Source organism: Tachysurus fulvidraco, chromosome 1 (assembly GCF_022655615.1).
Source record: "Tachysurus fulvidraco isolate hzauxx_2018 chromosome 1, HZAU_PFXX_2.0, whole genome shotgun sequence".
In the NCBI taxonomy this organism is placed as follows: domain Eukaryota; kingdom Metazoa; phylum Chordata; class Actinopteri; order Siluriformes; family Bagridae; genus Tachysurus; species Tachysurus fulvidraco.
The window spans coordinates 38922100-38942941 of record NC_062518.1 but is presented as its reverse complement, the minus strand read 5'-3'; the positions used below and the strand labels follow the sequence as shown (position 1 = coordinate 38942941).

General features: G+C 39.9%; 1 protein-coding gene across 9 annotated transcripts in view; it reads right to left on the bottom strand.

The window, feature by feature from the left end:
- svep1 (sushi, von Willebrand factor type A, EGF and pentraxin domain containing 1) overlaps positions 1–20842 on the bottom strand; it is an 85056-nt gene that overhangs the window by 17869 nt on the left and 46345 nt on the right. For all 9 annotated transcript variants that reach the window (XM_047819742.1, XM_047819731.1, XM_047819727.1 and 6 more), the window contains 28 exons: positions 20520–20649; positions 20203–20310; positions 17148–17279; positions 14501–14692; positions 14226–14347; positions 13952–14057; positions 13584–13775; positions 13186–13419; positions 12371–12532; positions 11918–12079; positions 11579–11740; positions 10884–10972; positions 10333–10429; positions 9264–9377; positions 8839–8952; positions 8206–8407; positions 7700–7857; positions 6921–7122; positions 6230–6405; positions 5944–6068; positions 5211–5334; positions 4592–4762; positions 3840–4013; positions 3607–3726; positions 2021–2105; positions 1673–1864; positions 1411–1578; positions 615–1287 (listed from right to left, as the gene is read on the bottom strand). In XM_047819742.1, the coding sequence (XP_047675698.1) occupies positions 615–1287; positions 1411–1578; positions 1673–1864; positions 2021–2105; positions 3607–3726; positions 3840–4013; positions 4592–4762; positions 5211–5334; positions 5944–6068; positions 6230–6405; positions 6921–7122; positions 7700–7857; positions 8206–8407; positions 8839–8952; positions 9264–9377; positions 10333–10429; positions 10884–10972; positions 11579–11740; positions 11918–12079; positions 12371–12532; positions 13186–13419; positions 13584–13775; positions 13952–14057; positions 14226–14347; positions 14501–14692; positions 17148–17279; positions 20203–20310; positions 20520–20649 (4686 nt within the window). The remainder of the gene's footprint in view (positions 1–614; positions 1288–1410; positions 1579–1672; positions 1865–2020; positions 2106–3606; positions 3727–3839; positions 4014–4591; positions 4763–5210; positions 5335–5943; positions 6069–6229; positions 6406–6920; positions 7123–7699; positions 7858–8205; positions 8408–8838; positions 8953–9263; positions 9378–10332; positions 10430–10883; positions 10973–11578; positions 11741–11917; positions 12080–12370; positions 12533–13185; positions 13420–13583; positions 13776–13951; positions 14058–14225; positions 14348–14500; positions 14693–17147; positions 17280–20202; positions 20311–20519; positions 20650–20842) is intronic.

Genomic DNA, 20842 nt, shown 5'->3' with positions numbered 1-20842 from the left:
ATTTTGCAAATAAGAATGAGCACCTATACCACCTGAGAGAATTAAGGTCCTGATGCACAATTATTCCAAAAGACTGCATGCCATCCTTGATGTTAAAAGGGGCCAATACATGATATTAAGAACTAAAGGTATGAAACTTTTATATTTCCATATATTCTTTTTAATTTATGTCTAATAGTACACAGTGTGTACTGACTATGTATGAGCACATTTGCATCTTTTCCACATTTGCACATTTCACCTGGTAATGAGCATTTTGCACACTTTTCACCTGTACTGTATTTAAATTGTTCTTAATTTCTGTTTCTCAACTACTGTATGTAAATGGTTCTGCAATTTCTGGAGCTCGCTCCCAAGAATTTCACTCACCATGGCACATGTGCTGTGGTGATGTGACAATAAAGGCGACTTGATTTAATGTTTTGTTTGATTGTGCAATTCTGTTACAGTATGCCTAACATATTAACTAAGTCCTAACTGAGTCCTATAAGAAATAAAATAATTTTGTTTCGCATTCTCACTCATTTTTTCTTTGAAAAACAATGTATGCAAATGTTTAGTACAACTGTATATATATTTCATTGTGAATGACTGTAAAACAAGCATGCATGTACCTGAATGTAGCCGTTAATCAGACGAGGAGGAATAGAGCAACTAATAGGTTGGCAAGTTGGTAAAGCTCCACCCCACTCTCCATTAGCCATACATGTTCTTCTTTTCTCCCCTCGGATATAGTAGCCCTTATCACAGCTATATGCAATAACAGCTCCAAAATTGTAGTTGGTTCCACTGACATAACCCCGCTCAATATTTTCTGGCTTGGAGCATCTGATGGGCACACAGCCAATATCCATAGGTGAAGGTGACCATTCTCCTCCCATTAAGCATTTCAAAGTTGCTGTGGTATTAAGCATAAAGCCTTCCTCACATTTGTAGCTGACTTCTGTGTTACTAGTATATTTGGGTTTATAAATGGAGTCTAGAATAGCATGTAGTAGATCAGGTGGACGTTGGCAGAAGGTGGCAATGCAGTACGGCATACTCTGTCCCTCGAGAGGTGCCCAAATCCCATCTGCATTACAAAACAATTTGGTGTTGTTGCCAGCGGTATAGCCATCATCACAAAAGTAGATAGCTGTGTCACCGAAAAGTTTGTGTCCGGTGTCAGGATGTGCATGGTCAACAGTTGGTGGTGGTCCGCATGAGCGTGGCACGCATTGGGAAAATTCACGACTCCATTCACCACTTGGTAGGCACTCCTGAGATTCAGTACCCAGTAGTGTGTATCTGGATGTGATGAAGAATAATTGTTCACCACCAGAGTTGTTAAGATCTTGTATGGGATCATAAATTAATATATAACATTCCTAGTTTTCAAACGATGTGTAGAAAGAATTGTGGTATAATTACCCTTCTTTGCAGATGTAATGCACTTGACTGCCCAAAGTGAAGTTGTCTCCTTTGACAACTGCATCCTTTAAGGCAGGTGGATCTCCACAGTTCACTCTTGCACAGATAGGAGTAGGTGATGTCCATTTTCCAGACGCTTCACATTTCAGCTTCCCTTGGCCCTGCAATCTTTACAGCATGGAGTTATTAACATATTGACACAAAATATAATTACTATTCATTCTTTGTTATTGATATTCTAAGGTGATTTTCCTCATTTTACCTGTAACCTTTAATGCAGGTGTATGTCGAAGTTGACAAGTAAACATTTCCGTTAAGACTGATGTCTGCAAAGTCCACAGCAGGGGGCTCGCTGCAGGTCACAGGCTCACAGCTAGGTGAAGCTCTACTCCACGTCAGGTCAGATTGACACTCTATTTCTGTTGGCCCTTGGAGGATGTAACCTTTTTCACAGCTATGTTAGAAAAATAACGTACAATTTTATGTAACATTTATATTCTATTGTATATTATAGACGATATTTGCTTATAAGAAAATAGAGAAATAGATTCCTGAGAATAATTAAGATGCTTCTCATAATCAACACTTCTTCTAGCACTAAAAGTGATACCTGAAAGTCACCTTGCTTCTGTATGTGAAGTTTGTTCCCTCCAAGAGTCCATGCTTTGGGACTGTAGGTGGACTACATGATAGGGCTAAATGAATAAATAAATGAAAAACAGTTAGAAACCCCTTACTAGAAACACTAAAACGGTATTGTATTTATCAGGCTGTGGATCATAAGGTGATGATTCCTGGTTAGTGACTGGAAGATGAGAGTTTAAGTACCAGCACTGCCACACTGTTGCACTGCTGGGCTTTTGAGCAAGGCCATTAACCCTTTTTGCTCCAGGAACGCTGTGTCATGGCTGACCCTGTGCTCTAAACCTAACCTCCAAAAAAGCTTGGATATGTGAAGAAGACATCTAGTTTACCTTAGAGGAGAGTGAAGGGAGCAACTGTTGCTTTACAAGAAGCATACGGCTTATTTGCAGTCTTCCAGTATGGACCAGTCTCTCAGTGGCATTGAAAGGAGCCTATCAAATCTAATCCAGAGACTTAACACTAAAAGTTCATTAGATTAGGTGATCTCTTTAGATCCAAAAATCTATAGCTTATAGCTTATAGCTCCGGTTATCCAACTGCTATTATGATTGTGTCTACAACTACAGAATGATTTAAATAGCAAATAATGCTGGATAATAGTGCCTGAAACTTAAGGACAATTTGTGTTTTAACAATAGCTGCAAATGTATTTCTTTGTATTTCTTCTAATATATTCAATAAAATTGTGACATGGCTTCTCAGCTTTAAATATTTGGTCCTGAGACCACCAAGCACACTGTTACCCTAGAGTTGAGTCGGACAACGGAAACTGCAGTTATGTTCCATTCAGAACGAGCCGCGGTCACGGCCCTGAGCAGGAGACATGTGATAGTCTCACTGTATGTGTGTTGCAATATAAATATATATTTACAAAATAAATATGTGTGTACTTATAAACCCGATTTCACTGCTCTTGTGAAATCTAAAATATGTCATTTCTCTCATTAAAAGGAAGCCAAAATGTTTGCCAATTATTGAGAGGGCTGTTGTAGTTTAAATAGGCATACTAAAATCATTTATTTTGACAAAAATCCACAAAACAATGTTATTTTCCTTATTATGAACATTTTTATAATGTGCACTTAAATTCTGTTAAATGAGTTTGATTTAAATGATGCTGATTTATCCATTTGAATGTAGAAAAAGTCTACTTGGGCATCTTACAATGCACTGATATGTAGTTTCAAAATACAACTCGAACATGTTTAAATGTAGGAAAAAAGCTTACTTGGGTGTCTCATAGTGCAAAAATACAACATATAGAATCATATATTGTTGTGTCAATCATATGGCAAGCCAGATCTTTCCGCCCCCTTATTTGGGATGCTTTTCATGAACTGGCCCCATGACAAATTAAGTAGAACCCTGTCCTAGGGTTCTGTCTGCCACATACCACGTCCAGTTCTGCATTAATATTGTGAACTATGTGACAATCCCATTATCATTTTTGGATAATTGAAATAGCATTCTTCCTTATTTGCTATCAAAACTAGCCTTAGTAAACCATGTTTTGGATGATCAACTACATTTAATTGGAGTCCTGTAGCGTACCTGCGCAGTTCCTCCCATCCCCGGTGAAGGGGTAAATGCAGGTACAGATGTATGAGCCCTCTGTGTTCTGACAGCTGGCGTTCTCATCGCAATCGGAGCCCAAGGCACACTCATCCATATCTATAATATATACAGGCATACACATGGGGACATTAAGTATGTAAGTGGGAAAGGAAATTACTACTAAGTACTAAAACACATTTCCAGGTTCAGATTAGCCTAGTCTCTCTTACCCAGACATGCAGGCACGTTTCCGGCCCATTTGCCGTTGTTGCCACAATGCATTTTGCTCTCACCAAGCAGGTAGAAGCCAGGCTTGCACTGGTACAACACAGAACTCCCAGCATAGAAATCTTCACCATGATACTGACCATGCAGCAGAGCATGAGGTGCACCACAGTTCACTCCTGCACACAAACATGTCATATGTCTGGGGTATGGATAAAGAGAAAGAAGCAGTTCCGCAATTTTATCTAATCAAATTGTTTTGGTGGAGACATGTTTTTAGTGACTGTGTGAATGCTTGTCTGATCATTTCTCTGTCATCATATAGAACAACTACTTGCACTATGTACAATATGTATGTGTATATATGTATATATATATATATTTGCATTTCTGGTTAGATACTAACTGCATTTCATTTACTCTGTAATTGTACTCTGCACTTCGGGTCAGAAGGTTAGGGTTCAAGCCAACAAGCTGCTGAGACATCAACATTGGATCCTTGAGCAAGCCCCGTAACCTCAGCTGCTCCAGGGGTGCTGTACTATGGCTGACCCTGTGCTCTGACCCCAGGGCTCATAATAACCTGGGCTATGTGAAAACCTAAAGCATCTCACTGCATGTCATGTGTGTATGTGACAAATAAAATTGGAAGCTAATTTGGTTTTCTTCCTGCTGAATCATACCTTGTCCTACTGTAAAATCCTGTGTGTCTGGGGTGTCTTTTGTCAATAACTGAATTTTACGCTTACACACTCACGTTCACAGTGAGGCTGTGCATGGCTCCATGCCCCTCTGTTCAGACACTTCTGCACTGGCTCCCCCACCAGGTAATATCCAGGATTGCAGGAGAATTTCACCTGAGTGCCTGGTGTCACTACTGGACTGGAAGAACGCACGTTGGGTATAATATCTTGCAGCAGGGGGCAATCTAACACAGATAAAACATGATGTGTATATATAAATAAATAGATATCAATAACATTTTATATTTTAAAATATAATAAAAGAAATACATGTTGAATGTATATGCAAACTGAATTAGGCCCCAAACCTGTTACACACACACTGTTGTAACATGGTGTAAGATGACAAGTTTTTTCATGACTTACATTTAAATAATGGTATATGATAAGCTCTCGACAAAATAAAACATAAAGCTGGTCTAGTACTGCCACAGCTAGTACTGCTATCCAAATAAATGCAACCAATTTGCTGAACAGTTTTTACGTTTCGTCCATCCTGAGCACTCAAAAACATTCACATCTACCAAAGAATTCATTATTAACAAATTATAGCATCAGTATGGATATGAAAAGACAAATATTTGCTGCATTAATGTAAAAAAGTCAAATCAAAGGATAAACAGATTTGCTCACCAGCACAGAACATGCTCTTAGGGTTGGTTTTGACTCGACCTGTAATGCCATGTAGAAAGTCAGGCCAGGCAAACACGTTCCCTCTCTGTAGCTCACTTGGACAAGAACTGGCCAGAGATCTGATCTGAGGAAAAGCAAGATGAAACCAAAGACATGTGAGCTTTAAGCCTGGAGTACATTCACCCAATTAAACTGCAAAAAAAAAGACATCTGAGCAAGTGACACCGAAATCTATTGAAATCCAGACCTGTCCTGACAGCTAATTACAGCTTCAAATAGTTTCCTTTAAACATAGGCTTTCTTTTGAGAGTATTCTGAAATATCCAAGTCCAACATTCACCGTTAAATTTTTTTTTGCCATTAAGACCTAGTAAGAAACGAGAGAAATGAGGGAAGAGGATGGTGTTCAGCCACAACTGATTTAGAGGCACTTGAGAAGAGAAATAGAGCACTGATCTCATTCATTAATCACATGAGATCATACATTCCTATTTTGGGATCTCATCTAGGAACAATGAGTGGAGAAAAAAACCCTTGTGAATTAGTCGGCGCAATCATCAGTGCCGCTAGGTATTTTTATGACTTATTCATGATTAATTGAAGCCTCTATTTAAAGCTCCCCTGTGGCTGAGGCCATATGTGTATCGAAGGCCTCATTATTAAATATATACATTGCAGATAAAAGTCCTATAAATATGAAATGGAACAAACTGCTTATTTAGCATAGAGGTACCTGCTGTGGGGAGAGGACATAATCCCAGATATTGAGCTGGCTGAGAGAACCAACAAAGGACTCAACTGGGTTGAAGCCCTCGCCTCTCTGATCCTGATCCTGTCCCAGCACCAGAGCACCACCTCCTACACACATCACACAGCCGAAAAAAAGGGAATAGTCATAATGTGGCTAGGAATCCACCCCTGTTTATAGATGTAAACATGTAGTATAAGTTGTACAAATATATAAATAATAATCACATTTTTTTTAACACATATTAAACATCTGGGTAGGATTGCTGTACCTGGAATGGTACGACCCATGGACAGGCCCTTTCCACCATCAGAAGGGCTTCCATCGATGTATATCCTCCAGTCACCGTCCGTACTCCTCCACGTCACACCGATGTGGTGCCACCTTCCATCGTTCACCGCTGGACAGTCTGTGATCCTTTCTTTCCCGTTCACATACAGAACCCAGCTAAATCACACCAGGAGAGAGAATAAGGCTTACTTACCTACTTACTTATTTTCATTTAATCTTAAAAAATCCTGTGCTGAATATTCGTAATTATTACAAATACTGTTAAACAGAAGTGCATACTTATAATTATTTTAAATGCTCTGCTGAGGTGCCAAAGGTATTCTGTATCCATTCCAATTCAATATAATACATTTAAACATAGTATATACTAGGCCAGGTAAAAATGGCATATATCCCCATAACCCAATATTATATATATAGAGAGAAGAGTATTTAAGAGCAACGATGTTACAACAAGCAGAAAGACAGCAGCAAATTCACATAATGTTTTAACTACATTTGTTACCTAACTCTATTCTATATTGTATCCCGAGGTCAGTGCGTCAATGGTACATTTTGTATATCTGTAAGAGATGTCGGTTACAGAGCTATAAGAAGGAATAGCAAAGGTATTCTGCTTCTAATACAAAAGGATTGTTTGGTATACATAGTTAAAAATAAAGACTCCTCACCCATTGTAATCTATAAGGAGAAAGGCGTTGTCACTGCCCCCATCCACCGCATACGAGATTGGAGTTCCATAGTTGACCGTGTCTGATGATCTCATCCAGAACGTGCAGGTGATCTGAGTGAGTGCTGGCATCATCCCATCCATCATCACATACCCATGAATACCAGACACCTCAAAGTCTAGGTTGAAGTTGGCAGACATTTCTGGAAATAGAAAAAACAAAACAAACAAATAAAAAACAAGTGAAACATATTATGTGACAGCAAACATCAAAGAAACATGTAAAACGTGTGTGAAGAGGAAAGTGTGACCATTTTCAAACACAGTATCAAAAATCATCATTAGGATTATACCCTATAAAGCCAAATGCATAGACACCAGACCCTGTTCTTGAAGATAAATGGTCAAAAATCCGTGCAGCAACATTCCAAAATTTTGCATGATGTCTTCCAAGAATTGTTGAGTGAGATCTCTGTGTATAGACACATTGTCCAAGAAAATCTGCTTGTACCATATGTTACCTGATGGAGTGGGTCCAATACTTGGAGGCTTTGTGATTCTGAGTGTAAATGATAAATCCGTCTCAGTAAATCGTCTACTGTGAGTGGAGCTAGTCACAATCCATGCATTTCCACCTGTGATTACTCCCTGTTTACTACACGTACCAGTCTGCAAATAATCCCCCTTCTTCTGAAATAAACATTTATCCAGACTACTTTCTGTCTTGCACCCTCTTCTTCCTGTCCTTCTGTATCTGATTCTCAGCCATGGTGTTTATACCTGTCTCACACCTGGTTCCGTTGAACCCAGGAGGGCATCGGCAGGTGTAGCTCCCCACGTCATCCTTGCAAGTGGCACCATTCAAACATGGGTTAGACTCGCACTCGTCCTCATCAACCTGGCACAGTTTCCCACTAAACCCACTCACGCAATCACACCTGAGGAAGAGAGAAAGTGTTTGCGGCCAATATAAACATGGTACGTTGGTCAAACTTGGCAAAGCTCTTAAAGATTCAACATTATATATAAAACATGTGTATACAATAAAAAAGCTTCCATTCTGCACACTCTCAGTTCCAGCAAAGCTGCCAGACTAATCATCAAGACTAATCTGTTTTCTATTTTGGGATTGTCCTTAAATAGTCTAACATAATTCACATATTAAGTGTTTTGCACTGATTCATTTTAATTGTTCACGATGTAGCCTAAAAACTGAAGCTGGAAATAGAATTTGTATCTTGTGAATCTCTTTTTACAAAAAGCAACATCTCCATTTTGTCTTTTACCTGAAGTCATTGATAGCATCCACACATGTTCCTCCATTCAGACAGGGGGCGGTGTTGCACTCGTTGATATTCACTTCACAGCTCTCTCCGGTGAAACCCTGACTACATGAGCAGGAATATCCAGCATCCAGGTCCTTACACACCCCTCCATTTTGGCAAGGCCTGGACTCACACTCATCTATCTCCAGTTCACATCGAGACCCTGCACGTAGAATATCAGGCTGCTGTTGACTCTCCGAATAAAGACATCATATTGAAGGTACAGTATAAGCATAAGGAATAAATGCAGGCATAAAGTGGCACAAATGATTTCTAACTTAAGATGTTAAAGAGAATGTTAATGCAAACATCATGAGGTATATAATACAGTAGGAGAAAAACTATATCATGACAGTTTGAAGAGATCCTCTAAGAAAGACTGAAACCCAAGGAGACGAAAACAAAAGTACAAGCTTTTTCCTGAGAATTGAGCCAAAATAAGTGAGCATTTTTTTTCTTTCTTTCACATTCCACTGAGCCTATTTTGGAGATTTAATGTTGCAAATACTTGTGTGTCGGATATATTAATCTTTTATGACTTCCTGTTGTCTTAAAAAGCATCTTAATTCCATGTGTTGGACTTGAGCTGTTCACCTGTGAATCCATCTGCACAGCTGCAGCTGAACCGATTCACCTTGTCCACACACACTCCCTTGTTCAGACACGGAGAAGAGCTGCACTCATTTACGTCTACTTCACACAGTGATCCTTCCCACACACACACACACACACACACAAGTACATACATGAACATAAATAATCTTCAGGATCAAACCAGCCATGTGCGTAATCATGTCCAGGTCTCAGGAAAGAGGTCAGCGACTGAATGGAAAAAAGCTGTAAGACAAAGCGTGTGTCCTACAGAGCCAATAAATCCACAGCCACTAGTCACTTTTCCTTTGAGACTCTTCTCAGACGGCTGTGCCAGCTCACAGTTGTTAAGCAAATGAAATTGGCCAAGCAGCAACACTCTGTGGCTATTTGCTCCTGTAAATCTGTGTTGGCAGTGAGGTCCTTACCCACAAAGCCAGGCTTGCATTGGCAATGAAAGCCTCCCACTCTGTCTCTGCACAGACCGCCGTTCTGACATGGAGCAGAGTCGCACTCGTTAATGTCACTCTCACATTTAGCTCCTGCGGTAGTAAAGAAGATTAAAACGAATACTGAATACGACACATTCAAAACAAACAAATAAACACCCCCATCCCCCACAAACATTTATAATACTACTACTACTAGTAATAAAAAAAGATAAAAAAGAAAATGCCAATTTTCAGGTAACCTGTCTACGAAGTGGCCGCAAACTTTACATGGTATAAATCTAATAGTCAGTGGTTTTACATTTCCACTCACTCATACACAAGTTAAAAAAAATTCAATAGATGAACACAGCACCTGCATGTGCACCTGAATTTAACACACAGGATATAAACTGGACCACACTAATGTAACCTGACCATTATTATGCACAATACTCTTTCAGGAACAAAGGTTTCAGTTTTTGCTTTTTAATGTGCAAACTACAGTATATAAATGTACCATTAAAGGTATGTTAATGTTAGTGCACACACACCGTGAACACACACAACGTGAACACACACCGTGAACACACACCGTGAACACACACCGTGAACACACACACGGAGCAGTGGGCAGCCATTTATGCTGCGGCGCCCAGGGAGCAGTTGTTGGTTCGGTGCCTTGCTCAAGAGCAGCTCAGTCATGGCCGGCCCGAGACTCGGACCCACAACCTTATGGTTAGGAGTCAGACTCTCTAAGCATTAGGCCACGACTTCCCCTCCTTAATTGCTGCTTCTTGACCAGATTTTTTACTGAAGCCAATTACATTCATTGTAGTTCACAGAATTTCATAGATTTTCTAATTATTCTTTCCTCGCTCTGGTCTTATTAGCAAACCATTATTATTATTATTATTAGCAAACCAGCAAACAATTTTTAAAAACTAAACATGATAAGTCTGCTCTAAACATGTAAAGTTCTCTAATGGTACACAACATACCTCTAATGGTACGTAAACAACTGACAAACAATTTGGATGTCTAAGTACACTCACAGGATGTGTCTTACCTGTGAACCCTGGGAGACAAGTGCACACATATCCCACTCCCACCTCCTCACACGTGCCCTGGTTCTGACACGGGTTCAGGAAGCACTCATGGAACATCTGAAACCCAACACAGACCAAGTCAGATTGTTACTTTATCTGTTCATGTCGACTGAGATTGTTATAAAGTTTAGGACATGAGTAGAAAGAGGACTGGTCAGGAATCAGCCAAGAAGATTAACGATATAGGAAATGCATTCAAACAGTTTAGCTGCTGCTTCCTGAAACAATATCTGACCGCAGAAGTTGTACATGTGATTAATGATACAGTCAGATCTTACTGTATGTCAACAACTGTTATTCAACCAAACATTATATGTTGTGGATGTCCACAAATCAAGTTACCTCCTAAGTTAGCTGAAGAAAAACCTAAACAACAAAGCAGGCTGTTACATTGTTGATTACTTTCCTAGAACAGCAAACCCCAATTGTTTTATTTCTATTTAAACCCTAAGGATTATGATACTTTAAACACAAAAAAATAAAATAGCTGTAAATTAAACAGCACACTTGCCTGACTGCTGGCCTGATAGTCTCTTATCACAGGACTTTCTGGTGCTGTAGTTATACTTTCCTCTTTAGGCAAGAAACTAGAGCCAAATGCTGTGATGCAGAGGTGTACAGAGAGAGAGAGAGAGAGTGAGAGAGAGAGAGAGAGAGAGAGAGAGAGAGAGAGAGAGAGAGAGAGAGAGAGAGAGAGAGAGAGAAGGGATAAAAGAAAAAAAATAATAAGACGCAGGCAGCAATCGAGAGACATGTCTTCCATCAGAAATGGATTAGTTCCTCATCTTTTCCAGCCTGCACCTAATTTTCTTTTGTGTTAGAAGAATCTTTCTCAGACAAGCAGACTTCCTTCCAGTCAAACATATTCACAACAACCGTCATGTTGGAAGCAAATTCATGTACTGTTTAATGTAATGTTTAGAAAGTGTTTTTCTTTCTGCAACAATCATATAATATTAAAGAATTCATAGGAAAACTTTAACAAAGGAGTAGGGTTGGTTTTGGGGAAAGGGGAATTTAATAAAGAATGAAGGACGAATCTTTGGCTTGCTTGAGTAAAAACTGCAGAATGACTTCAACCACTTCAGAATCAAATGATCCACTCTATTAAATCTCATCTAGTCATTTGCACATCATTGGGACTCGGTCAATAAGCTGATCCAAAGAACAAATTTAGTACAGATAGAAATAATAAAGCTGGTATACTGGAGCACTGTTGGATGGTTCGGGCTCCCGAGACGGTGGTGGTGCCATAGAAGGGGCAGGAGAGGCAGTAGGATCGTCCCTCTCCAGGTTGGTAATAGTCACGAGGACAGGGGTAACATGGGACCAGTCCGGTACGGGAGAAATGACCTGCAGAGCACGGAACTAGAGAAAGAGTGACAGTGAGGATATGAGATATAGAAATAGGAGTTGAGGTGAAGACAATGAGTGATGGGATGAGATTAGAGAACAGGAATGTGCCTTTTGCTGCACTGTTTTATTACTGCAGATAAGGAATAGTGCTGAGCTGAATAATGACTGTGCAGCAGAGACAAGTCTCACCTCCACACTCGCTCTGCTCCATGGCTCCTCGGTTCACGGTGGAGGTTTTTGAAGGGCATGGCAGACATGAGCGCGAGCCAAAACCAGGCTGGTACTGACCCAATGGGCACGACTCACATGTCTCCAGCCCACTGAGGGATGAGCTGCCAGGCTTACACTGTGCTGGAGACACACACACACACACACACACACACACACACACACACACACACACACACACACACACACACACACACACACACACAAACCAAAACCATGTGACGATAATACCCATTAATACAGAACATTTTCTAAGGTTAAACACTGACACTGCAATATATACAAGCGCTTCAACTTAATTATTGAAAGAAACAAATATGTGTTAAAGAATGGATTGAGGTTATGAGTCTAATATAAATAATTATAATGTATTTCATTGCATTGCTCAATTCTGGTTTTACTAAAAACGCCTACCTTTGCACTCGGACAGGCTGCGGGAGTGAAGGTAAGGGGTGGAGAATCCGTCTGGACACAGTTTACACTCTGTCTGGCCTTCCTCGTCCTGATATGAACCCCTCCTGCAGCTCTCACACTCAGCATAGTCCGCTGAGAAATACGTCCCCACTGGACACTGCACTACAGGACACACAGGACAGAGTGTTCACCCTCTCACCATTACAGCTGGGTGTTGTTCTGTTTAGCACAGAGAGCAGGTTAAAACTGATCTATCAGTATACCTGACACTTATAGCAATCATTTCTAAGAGCTAATCATAACTCTGATGTATATAAACACATACTAGCAACTAAAATGCTTTATACAGTTTAAACAGGTGTCATGGTGTTAGAGGGAAATTATAAATAACAGCAATTATTTAAAATAATTTATAATACAATTATTATATTAGTGCACTAATGTAATTTTTCCAAAAAACACATTTCTTTTGTTCTTCTTGTCACATTTTACAGCGATTATATTATTTAGTAAGCAAAGCAGGATAATTTTGATCACTTTAAAGTTATTAATAGTTAATAGTTAAACGTTTATATTAATTACATTATAACTATGAACAGTAATTCTCTCTCTCTCTCTCTCTCTCTCTCTCAAAAATCTTCTTCAGCACATTATCATTCTCAGACAGCAGAAATATTAAAATTATAATATCCTATCCCCATATCCTATTCCTATTATTAAATCTAATCAAATACTTTAAAGCATATATTAGAACAGTTCATTGCAGTATATGGGGTGTGTTTACTTTTTGTGCAGCAGGAAGCTCAGTAACTCACCGCACATGCGTCCCTTCAGCACAGATCCAGGTGGGCAGTACAGAGAAGCCTTCTTACTGTCCAGAGATTTAGGGTCAGCAACGATCATCTCAGATGATACATGAAACGTGCTCAGTGACTGTTTGCTCAGTGTCCTCCTCAGCCGATTGGTCAATAACTCCAGCGTCCGCAAGAGTCTCTTTTGATTGGCTACTTCCACTGAGTCGTTCCTCGATAGGGGCAGTGGGATGCTTGCTGGGAGAAAGCAGAGATGTTGGGAGAAAGCATTGGCATTAAAATGCTTAGATCAGTGTTGTGGAGATTACTAGCCAGTGTGATTTTGTATGGACTAAGGAACTTTTTTCATCTAGGTCAATTTAGAAAGATTAATATATTTTACCTGTGAATTTATTTAATACCTGTGATATTAAAGTAGATCTGGATCTTTTGGTCACGTGTGGGCCCTGTGAGCTCACGATGACGTTTACCCCGCAAGTGGGAAGAGTGGTGGAACACGCCGTCCTGCTGGAGGAGGCTGCGCTGATGATCTGGAGAAAAACCACTATCAAAGTAAGCATAGTCCTGACCATTACTGCTCCATCCTCCTGGACCTGAGAGAGAGAGAGAGAGAGAGAGAGAGAGAGAGAGATTTAATGGCTCATGTTAGAAAATTATTCCAACAGATTCTGAAAATTCTTTGTTATTTTGCTTTAATCTGAATATTGCATAATTCTGAAAATGTTTTTCATGGAAACGCTTTTAAATTCTGCAGCCAATAGGTTCTCACCAATTGCAAATCCATTTGGATAATCATAGTTGTACTCCAGACACTGTCCTTGTGTCATCACTTCCAGTTTACAGTTGACTTCATCTCCATCACAGATTTTAGGAACCTGTTACAGAAAAACAACAGATGATGAGATGAAGGTCTACAGCACATCATATTTGTGTTTGTCATGCTCTTAATGATTGTCTGTGTGTGTGTGTGTGTGTGTGTGTGTGTGTGTGTGTGTGTGTGTGTGTGTGTGTGTGTGTGTGTGTGTGTGTGTGTGAAATCTCACAATATCTCCTAGAATATTAGTGAAGTCTCCAGTGAAGGACTTCAGTAGGTCTGGATCATCACAGCGTGATGCCTTGAACAGCATCTCAAAGGGTTTGAAGCCTTTATTGGCTATTCTGTTCTCTACAAAAGAGAAAAAATTGAAGTAAACAATCTTTACAATCTTTGTCCTTCAGTGTGTCTATAGTAGAAAAATTAAATGAATTCCTATGGACCAGTGGGAACCGCAGCATTAGGCAGAGAAATTAAGTGAGCTCTCAGAGAAAGGATACTCACGGGAGCAGTCTGGTCTGTCCGGAGTTCGTGCAGGTTCCCATCGGCCGTTATTGGGGCAAAAATAACTGTGCACTGCATTCTGGGTAAGACTGTAACCCTCTCTGCAGACCAGGGTGCAATTCACACCTTTATCTTCCTTTATGCAGGAGAAGTTTGCATTGACCGGAACATATGGCTGCTCACATGTGGAACCTGTGGATCGATACAACAGGCACTTTATAAGGAATTTATTCTTATCTCATTTTACAGAAATACTGACTTGGCTGAGCGTTACAATGGCAAGGAAAAAGGTGGAACTGAAAACAAAATATTAAAAATTTAATTGTGTGGGTCTGGAAAACTAGCAAAAATATGATTTTGGTCAAATAGGTTTCTGTTGGGGGGCACGGTGGCTTAGTGGTTAGTACGTTCGCCTCACAAATCCAGGGTTGGGGGTTCGATTCCCACCTCCGCCTTGTGTGTGTGGAGTTTGCATGTTCTCTCCGTGCCTCGGGGGTTTCCTCTGGGTACTCTGGTTTCCTCCCCGGTCCAAAGACATGCATGGTAGGTTGATTTGCATCTCTGGAAAATTGTCCGAAGTGTGTGATTGTGTGAGTGAATGAGTGTGTGTGCCCTGTGGTGGGTTGGCACTCCGTACAGGGTGTATCCTGCCTTGATGCCTGATGAAGCCTGAGATAGGCACAGGCTCCCCGTGACCCGAGAAGTTCGGATAAGCGATAGAAAATGAATGAATGAATGAAAGGTTTCTGTTAATACCTTCCTTTAACACCTTTAATATATATATATTTCATGAAAAGTGTGGAAGTATCTTCTGCAGTGATGCGGTCGATATACCGGTCTGTTGTGGTGAAGAAAGAGCTGAGCCGCAAGGCGAATCTCTCTATTTACCAGTCGATCTACGTTCCTACCCTCACCTATCGTCATGAGCTTTGGGTCATGACCGAAAGGACAAGATACCGGATACAGGCGGCCGAAATGAGTTTCCTCCGCAGGGTGGCTGGGTGCTCCATTAGAGATAGGGTGAGGAGCTTGGCCATCAGCCGCTGCTCCTCCACATCAAGAGGATTCAGCTGAGGTGGCTCGGGCATCTGTTCCGGATGCCTCCTGGACGCCTTCCTGGGGAGGTGTTCCGGGCATGTCCAACCGGGAGGAGACCCCGGGGAAGACCTAGGACACACTGGAGGGACTATGTCTCTTGGCTGGCCTGGGAACGCCTTGGTATTCCCCTGGAAGAGCTGGAGGAAGTGTATGGGGAGAGGGAAGTCTGGGCATTCCTGCTTAGACTGCTGCCCCGCGACCCGGTCCCGGATAAGCAGTAGAAAATGGATGGTTGGAAGTGTGGAAGAGTTCCTTGATATGGCTGGCTCATGTTCTTGCAAAGACTGTACTGTATAAGGAGCCATTTTAAAAAATACATGGAAAAAAAAACCCATCCATTCTGCATAAAGATTTCTTTAAGCTTCAAATCTAAAGAGAGATTTTCCCCACAGGGTCAATGTCAGGCTTTGATCAAGCTCTTGGAAAAATATGCCATAGCTTAATCAAATTAAATCTAATCACTTCAGTTTGTAATCAGATACAGACTGTATTCTATTCTTTTTTTTATGCTGTGTTCTATTTTTATATATTATTAGAGGAAACCAGATGTAAAATGTTGGACTTGTGATATAGCATATTTTAGTTCAGGATAGTGTAGAAAATGTAGAAAACATATCAAGTAAACCATTAGCATACAATGCAGTATATGGCTTTCATAGATACACACTTACTGACTGTTATCTGTGTTCTCTTAGTAGACATGGTGTGTTTGACTGCCTTTATTCTGTCTATCAAACTGTTCACCAGTGACAACGACATGTTCGTGTGTTTGGGACTGACGAGAAAAAATAAACATGCAGCAATGTAGATGAGACTTCTAAGTACTGTGTACATTATATTTACTCTATATACAGTTGTAGAAAGGACGGCGTTTATAATCGCACTCTTTCGTGCCATCCAGATGACCATGGCTTCCCTTTCATTTTTGGTTGAGTCTAGTGATATCGCCTCACAGAGTTATTTCTTGTCACCATGCTTGCTCATTATGGAATACATATACTTTTGATGCTGGATTTTTATATTTCTGCAATTTCAGAAAGATTTCAGGCTGCTGTCCTGCTGTTGGAAGGATAATATTTGGTTGATGGCCTGTTTTTTAATCCAGTTGTGCATTTGTTGAAAAACCTGACACACTAATACCACACACACACACACACACACACACACACTCACACACACACACACACACACAATCAGTACCACCAACTGATAAGTATATATTAGATAGATAGATAGATAGATAGATAGATAGATAGATAGATAGATAGATAGATAGATAGATAGATAGATAGATAGATAGATACTGTAGATAGATAGATAGATTATCTGTATATCATTATGAATGGAACTGGCTAGAATTATGTAGGATTTTACAACAAATGAGGTATTTAGACAGTTTAACATCTTTAGGTTGCATTAAGTGTCCTCTGTGCTTGAGAACAAACTGTACATCTCAAAATATTAGCTACTTTTCATTAGTTGTTGAACGTGTAGAGACAAACCAACTGAAAAGAATAATATGTAAAGGTGAGTCTAGATCAGTACTTGCCTTGCACCGTGATGATGAGCTCACAAGTGCGGTTGTTGCCGGACGGGTCTGTGGCAGTGTGATACACTGCAGTCTCTCCAACAGGAAATGTATCACCAAAAGAGTGAGTGCTGGAAATGTTCAGTTGAGCCCCTGGAACAGTGTAGACACCACAAATCATTGTCCATATGAGGTGCATTAAAACACTAACATTATGCACATGGCTTGAAATAAATGAATTTATTTTGACCTGCAATTTTCCAAATGTACTAAACAGTAAACATATTTGTCACATTGGCTCTATCTGTAAACACACCCTAATTCCCAGAATCATCCTCCAAACTATAAAATACCTCTGTTATATGTCTGTCACTTACTTTGCTTTCCTCTCAAACACACACACACACACCCCTGTACTGTTGTTTACTTTACACAGCACAAGTCTTATTTCATTTTTCATAGCACAATTTTCTTTTTAATTGGATTTTTCATACATTTCTATTATTTTTTTAAATTATATTTTTCTAAGGAAGACGTGCAAAGTCAGAATTTCATTGTATGGTCTAAAGCGTTGAGTTTTCACTGTGCACATGACAATAAACCTCTTGAATCTTGAATACAACTCTTGAATTGCTACAGTCAATATACCTTAATTACAAGAACATTTATACCTTAATTAACCTGCACTTGCATCCAAACCCCTAACGATTTTCAGTCGTCAAATCATCACCAGCACAAATGTAATTATATATGTTTAAAATAAAAAAAATTATGAACAGGTAATAATTTATAACCTTCAATGTATTCATCTCTGTTGTTGGAACAAACATACATTCATTCCTGGAATAATCTGCAGGTCTTTTTTTATTCTTTGATTCTTTTTATTCATTTCGATCTTTTACTATTTGATCATTTTATTACACTGATAAAGTTAAATTTCATCATATTTGGCTTTGCAAAACTTTTGCAAATACTGACTAATAGGTTTTGAGGATCAATATCATTAAGTAGTGCCAAATTAGATGTTGGGTGAGGTGCGGAGTATGTTGAGTACATAGCGACAGGTTTTACAGAATCACTAATTCAGTGTGAGGTCTTACATTTTTTTTTTTAGTATGATCCATAATCAAAAATCTATCTGAGTTACAATAAGGAACAAAATGTGACAGACTGCACAGTTCTATGAAAAACATCAATGAAGGTGTGATGTGATGTGATGTGGTTATTTATTCTTTTATACCACAAATATAAAATATTATATATAATATATACAAATTTCCTATTCATAACACATTTAACTTTTAATGTTGTGAAATATCCAAGAAACAAGTCAGCTCCTGTTTTCACATATAACAGCGATATATCCAGTCTTTCCTTCACCAACAACTTCATCAATATTACCACCAATACTTTTTATTCACATTACAGATAATAATGCCAAACAATGCAGCCTGTCATAATTCTTCAAAGCTGCGTAAAAGTGGAAACTGGTGGAAACATGACTGACTTTTTACAAAGTGCTGACAATTATGACTTATGAAGCTTTATGAATCTACATTACAGCACAGTGAAATTTTTTCTTCACATATCCCAGTTTTGTAAGTTGTAGTCAGAGCACAGGGTCAGACATGATACAGCGCCGTGGATCAGAGAGAGATAAGGGCCTCGCTCAAGGGCCCAACACTGGTACTGTAGATTGGAGGTTTGGGGCTTGAACCATGATTTTCTTTAATCCCATAGCCTTGTAAGTAACAATGTGTTTTCTTTTTCTGTTCATTATTAAGCTTAGATTCTGTACGTTATTAGTATAGATTATTATTGTATAGACACACGTAATACAGAATAAGTAAATTAGTGTTAAAGTGTGTAAAAGTATTAAAGTGTAATCCGCTCAGAGCTTCTCTCGAATCAGATGTGAGATTTGAACTGCGCTGAATCTTTCAGAAAGCTTCCAGTGATGTTTAAAAAAAACAACAACTTTGAATTACAAACAAACTTCTGTTATGGGTTAAAAGTTTAAAATAACCCCTCAAAATATACCTTCCAGACATAACTGTAAACATTTGGGTCATGGTGACTCTTTAATGCAGTCAGTGTGTCTGAGGATTAACAAGCTTCAGTGCTAGAGCAGAGTCACTGCAAGAGCTATAGGCGATAATATAATTCCTCATTTTCTGAAGTTACGAGGTTGTTATTTCAGTAAGATGCAGACAATACGCAAACACACACACACACACACACACACACACACACACACACACACACACACACACACACACACACACACACACACACACACACACACACACACACAGTGTTTTCTACAGTGCACAGAGAGGCTCTAGATCCATTCCAAACCGTCTGACAAACGTCTGGGAGCAGTGTCTGCTGGATGGTGCTGCTTGCCGCCACTCTTTCCTAAATATAGCCCAGCATCAGGGTGTGGACTCGGAAAACCACAGAGTGCTATCGTCAGTCTAACGCTGATGTGACGTCGAAAGAGTGGCCGCATCGGGCCAGTTGTTTGCGTGTGTGTGTGTGTGTGCTGGCATGATTAAATGTCATTACTATGTTTCATTTAGTTTGAAGGATTTATTTTACTGCTGTAAATGCCTGCTTTAAGACAGTGAACTACATTATGGTGATCCTCCTTTGCTATTTTCCACTCCTGTGTCCAACAATCGATACACTCCCTACCCCGCCTTATCACCGCCTCGAAATCTCCTCTATTAAATTCTCTGTGTAGGAAAACATTTCCTGAACGGAGTCTCTAAAACGCATGTGAATCAGCTGAAGCCGTGAGTGCAATAAAACCCTTTAGTGATGGGTCTAGCACACGCTCGCAAGGGATTTTGGGAGCCGTCTGATTCGAACACATGGCACATGAAAATCTGGTTTCCATAGATTCAGTTCTCACGGCACCGCAATAGGAATCCTGGCCTTTTCCATCGTGGGCTACATTTTTCCTGGACACTTTTTGTAGATATCTTTCCCTTATTCATTAACTCCATCTCGGTTCCCTAATTTCCACCGATCGACTCACTCTCTCTCACGCTCCAGTTCTGTGGGTGTGTACCTGAATTGTCTGAAAACTGTGGCTCGTCCCAGTATACTGGCGTCTCTGTGTCTGTGGCCTGGACGGTGGGCGGAGACCGGCACCTGTCAATCAACGGAGGCTCCATATCTAAGGAAATAGAAACATTGTTAGGATTCCAGGCTGATTACAGCAACGTGCTCATGGAACTGAGGACCAAATAAAGGCAGCTGAGTGGAGTGCATGCACTGAGATAAAAACAATGACTTTCACTGAAAAGTTAAAAGAATTGTTTTAAAGGTATAGTGACCTCTAAACATGTTCATTGCATTATAAATGAGCTGGAAAGCAGGACACACCGATAACAGTGACCGTGAAGGAGCAGTTGGCCTTGTTCCCAGCAGGATCAGTAGCGGTGTACGTGATGACTTCTGTGCCAATTGGGAAAGGCTGAGCAGGGCTAAGAATGGGTGTGACCTGGACAACAACCTAAGAAATGAATCAGAGTACATATTATTATACTTTAAACCAGAGGACTGCCTGAAATCTGAAGGTGTCTTAAAGTGTTAATTGGTTTAAAAATGAACAGTAGTGCCAATAATCCAATTCACAGTTTTATATGAATGTGCTCACCCTACTATGTTTATTGCATCTATAGTAACACTGACTTGTGTCATACAAT